This window comes from Juglans regia, chromosome 12, assembly GCF_001411555.2.
Source record: "Juglans regia cultivar Chandler chromosome 12, Walnut 2.0, whole genome shotgun sequence".
NCBI lineage: Eukaryota > Viridiplantae > Streptophyta > Magnoliopsida > Fagales > Juglandaceae > Juglans > Juglans regia.
The window spans coordinates 6,294,747-6,299,661 of record NC_049912.1 but is presented as its reverse complement, the minus strand read 5'-3'; the positions used below and the strand labels follow the sequence as shown (position 1 = coordinate 6,299,661).

General features: G+C 33.7%; 1 protein-coding gene across 1 annotated transcript; it reads right to left on the bottom strand.

The window, feature by feature from the left end:
- Positions 1-3,302: 3,302 nt before the first annotated feature.
- Positions 3,303-3,941, bottom strand: LOC108985238. Its single transcript, XM_018957448.2, has one exon. It carries the CDS (start codon positions 3,799-3,801, stop codon positions 3,352-3,354), a length of 450 nt encoding a protein of 149 aa, XP_018812993.1. The 5' UTR covers positions 3,802-3,941; the 3' UTR covers positions 3,303-3,351.
- Positions 3,942-4,915: the final 974 nt, after the last annotated feature.

The window sequence follows — 4,915 nt, the reverse complement described above, 5'->3', positions numbered from 1 at the left end:
GATGACTTAATTCTAACCGGCAACTAGGGGTGTAAGGTGGCCGGTCCGGACCGAAAAAGTATAGGGTTGGTCCTGGTCCATAAAGTTGTAGAATTTCAGTCTTCGATCCGGTCCCGGGGTGGAGATTTCTCGGACCGGACCGACCGAATTTTTTTTTATTATAAATATATTATTTTATATAATAATTGTAAAATAAATTATATAATTTTCATCTAACCTATCCCCATTTAGAATATAAAATTTTAAATATGTAATTACAAATTAATATTATATTAATCATATATTATCAATTAACCTATCAATTCATAATTAACTAATGTGTGACCACCAACATTTATGAGAGTCTAAGACTATGACCTAAGTTGCAACTTGCAAGTAAATATAAAGCATGTATGGATGTATGGAATCATGGATAATTAAATTATTTATGCTTATTAGTTATTGCTTCATATACAAAATGTAAAAAATTGTAAATAGCTCATTATAACTAATACTAATATATAACTATACTAATAATATAATATTAATACTATTATATAGTCTAATATATTATATAGCTATACTAAATCACTAAGTTTATAACTAATACTAATATATAAGTATACTAATAGTATAATATTAATACTATTATAATGTCTAATATATTATATAGCTATATTAAATCACTAAGTTTATAACTAATACGAATATATAACTATAGTCTAATATTAAATATAGTTATACTAATATATAAGTTTATAACTAATACTAATACTAATCACTATAACTAATCACTATAGTCTATTAAAAATTTAAATGTATTACAAATATATATAAATTATAATTATCAATTTTTCAAACCATAATTTTTTTTTTAATTATCATTTAAAAAAATAACCACATTTGATAATTTGTTATTAATACTTGTTAATATTCTATAAATTAACAATATTTTATATATATCTTCATCTAACCTTTCACTATTAACAATATAAAATTTTAAATATGTTATTAACACTTGTTAATATTCTATAAATTAACTAATATATAATATCAATTAGTTAATTATATAGTAATTATATAAATTAATAATGTAATTTTCATTTAATTTATTATCATTGACCATATAAAATATTTTTTTATTGAGTTTGTTACATAATCCACATTAATAAGTCACTTAATTTAATTTAGTATTTTAAATAATTTTTTTTATTAATTGATTTAAAAAAAAAAAAAAAAGACCAGACCGAATGGACCGACCGGACCGATAACTACCAATCCGGTCCGGTCCCTATGGGGTGTTCGGTCCAATCCGGACCTACCGGTTTACACCCCTACCGGCAACAACACTCAATTTCGGCAGCATGTTGTCAAGTCCTTGGGTGACAAATTTTCCTTGAAAGAATTAAGTGACTTGCATTACTTCCTAGGGGTGGAAATCAAACCAGTGAAGTAAGGTCTATTTCTCTCTCAGAATCGATATGTCCATGATCTACTCACTCGGTTGAAGATGACTGGTGCCAAAGAAGTCCAAACACCTATGGTCGTGTCTGCTCCACTTCTTCTCAATGATGGTACCGCACAATGTGATCCCATTGAATATTGTCGCACTGTTGGTTCTCTTCAATATCTATCTCTTACACGTCCAGACATTGGATTTGCAGTCAATCGTCTTGCTCAGTACATGCATCAACCCACTGTCTCTCATTGGCAACATGTCAAGCGGCTCTTGCGATATGTCAAACATACCATTCATTTTGGTCTTCTTCTACGTCGGCAAACCAATCCTGTTCTTCGTGGTTTCTCTGATGCCAATTGGGGGGGTAATCTTGACGATCACAAGTGCCTACATTATTTTTCTAGGCAACAACCCCATCAGCTAGCGTACTCGAAAACAAAAGGTCGTTGCTCGTTCATCCACATAAGCAGAGTATCGCGCTCTCGCTACTGCTACTTCGGATATGGCCTAGATTCATTCTCTTCTCAATGAACTTGGTCTCAAGCTTCGTGAAACTCCATTGCTTCTATGCGACAATGTCGATGCAACTCAACTTAGTCTTAATCCAGTTATGCACTCCAGAATGAAGCACATAGCTATTGACCTCCACTTTGTTCGGGATTATGTTCACCGAGGCCAGCTGCACGTCGCTCATGTTCATACAGATGATTAGCTTGCTGATTTACTTACCAAGCCACTTGCACGATCTCGGTTTCAAAGTCTACGTAGCAAAATCAATGTCACCGATGGCACTTTAATTTTGAGGGGTCGTATAAGAGATTCAGTATGATACGCATCACTCTCGTCAATCCCATGATTCATGGTCATCCCAGATTTCTCTCTAACGTAATTTGGATTGTAATCCTCTGTTTATAGTTTTCGTTTATAACTGTACATTCCGTTTATAGCTATACATTCCTTATTTAACCACAACCTTTTAGTTTATATTGCTATGCGATAATACCAATGCAATTGAGCCTTCCTGCAAATTACTTATGTAAACCTTTTAGTTTCATCGTTGCAAGAAGCTGATACGGAAACTTGCATTATTATATGGACGAGAATCAACTGCAAAAGTCTAGTAACCAACGATACGTGGCTCAACAGCTAGCTAGGTGACCTGGGCACTAGGGGCCCCCAACCACGGGTGACCCCGGCTAGCCTGGAAGGATCGACTATTCTTTTAAAATTCATAATTAACAATTTCTTCAAGATTTATTATTTTGCTTTTAATTTGTAAATTCTTAAATGACTACCTCTATGGAGTTGTAAGAGATTTTATTTATATAATAATAAAAAATATAGTGTGGTGGCCGTACAAATATTTAATACAATATATAGTAAATCCTAATTAACAGGCATCAAGTCATCAAACTAATCGCCACAAATTACATAATCAAACTCCAAACATAGAAAAGCCCAACATATATGAAGACTTAGGTTAATTATGTTAGAACTAAAAACTTAGGTTTCAATTGCATTGAGCAAAAAGTTCATCAAAATGGATAATGATGCCACCAAAACATGTGACATGGAGATCAAGCACCTTGAAAAGTAGAAGAACCAATAAAAAAAGAATATTACCCTGAGTTCATATGGATTTCAACATAATTAGGAAATAAATAATAAATAAATAAGATATGAAAAATTGCGAGCTGGATAAATAAATAAAAATTATTTTTTGTTTGGATGAATAATACAATTACACATTATTAATGTTACAAAGATCTGAAGAGAAAATAATCAGCAATATTATCCTCCATAAAAACCATGAAATATATATATATATATATATATATATATATATATAAATATATATACACACACACACTGATCAAGTTACCTGTTTCATTAATTCACTCATACAAGCGTTTCTAGATCTTCTTCCAGAAACCAATCCTCTTAAGTAAAGCAGACAGCCATGTTTTCGCTTTTTCAGGATGTTCCTTCCTTCGGCCAGTTCCACCCAGGTTCACCTTCCTCTTCAACAGCTTCCTCACATCAAATTTATCCAACCTGGCCACCATGGCAGCAGATGCAGAACCTTCGCAAGTAGTACTTCTTCTTCTGGAGGAGGAGGCCGAGTTCGATACATTAATTGAAGTGGTGGCAAGTACAGCTTGATCATTTGCTCGAGAGAATGATCGGGCGAGGAAGAAATTACGCTTTGATCCACCGATATATGGCAGTGACATCAGATGCCGATCGATGATATGAGTAACTGAAACCAGTTCGTACGAGTCATATAAAGGGCTTCCACAATCCCATATTCCCAATGCTCCTTTTTCTTCATCATCTTCTTTTCCTTTCGATGTCTTTTGCATCCTCTGGGTTTCAACGGTTCAGATTTTAGTTGTTCAAAGCTGGGAGTTTCAGACATACAGAGAGAGAGAGAGAGAGAGAGAGAGAGAGAGAGAGTTTTCGTTTGCATGCAGTACAGAGATTCTTATAAACATGATCGTCTACCTATTATCAAAGAAAATCAAATTATTTTTTATGTTCGGTGAAGAAAATGACAGATCCAATCGTTTAAATATTGGGTTTCAACAATAAGTAATTATATAGTTTAATTCGGAGGATCTGATCACCGATACATTCATTATTGCATCTACCTAAAGCATGATCTACATTTAATTAGGAAGGTTCATAAATACTGTTTTACTTTTTAATGCTTTGCCTTTAAGAATCATCATTATGACAGTTATAGATAAACAAACGAAATTGTTTGCCTTTGATTTCAAGTTGAGACTGGCTTTGTATACTTATTAGGGATTTCAACCACTTGAGTGGTCAAATTTGCTTTAGTTATTGCCCTTCATTTATATTCCCTTGAGATCCTTGTAGAATGTAAAGTGAGAGACATATACACATCAATTATATTTTATAGCATTTATTACTACTCGTGTGAGTTTTTTAGACAGTATTAAATACTCAATTAATGATATAATGTCCGTATCAAAAACTTAGATAGGATGATCTTCATTTTATACATTCACATGGAAGTCAATATAAAGTACTAGGCTTGTGCAGAAAAGGTGCTGACCTGAACCGTCTGTTCGTACGAACCGACCGGACCCGCCTTATAAAAGCGGGTTGAACTAACTTGTGGGTCAAACCCGCTAACTGTCAATTTCGATCCGACAATCTCACGTGAAGTAATTGAGGGTAAAAGTTTCCTAGTCTCGTAAAGTGTTTGATGATGTCGTCGTTTTGTCTTGGTAAAGGAAGGTCGAATGAGAAAGCAAACTAGAGGGAGGACTGCATGTAGAGGATGGCTGATCGATCTTCAAGAAAATCTCCTCTCCCTTATCTTTGATTCCTTTCTACCACCTTATTCTTCCGTCCAACATTAAAAACTCCTTTGGCTTCCTTTGAAAGGTAACGTCCTCTCAACTTTCCTCTCCCTTATCTCCGATTTCTGATCCCTTTTATCATATC

Excerpts from the sequence above, each read along its gene's own strand:
- LOC108985238 (XM_018957448.2), bottom strand. The coding sequence starts at position 3,801 with ATGCAAAAGACATCGAAAGGAAAAGAAGATGATGAAGAAAAAGGAGCA.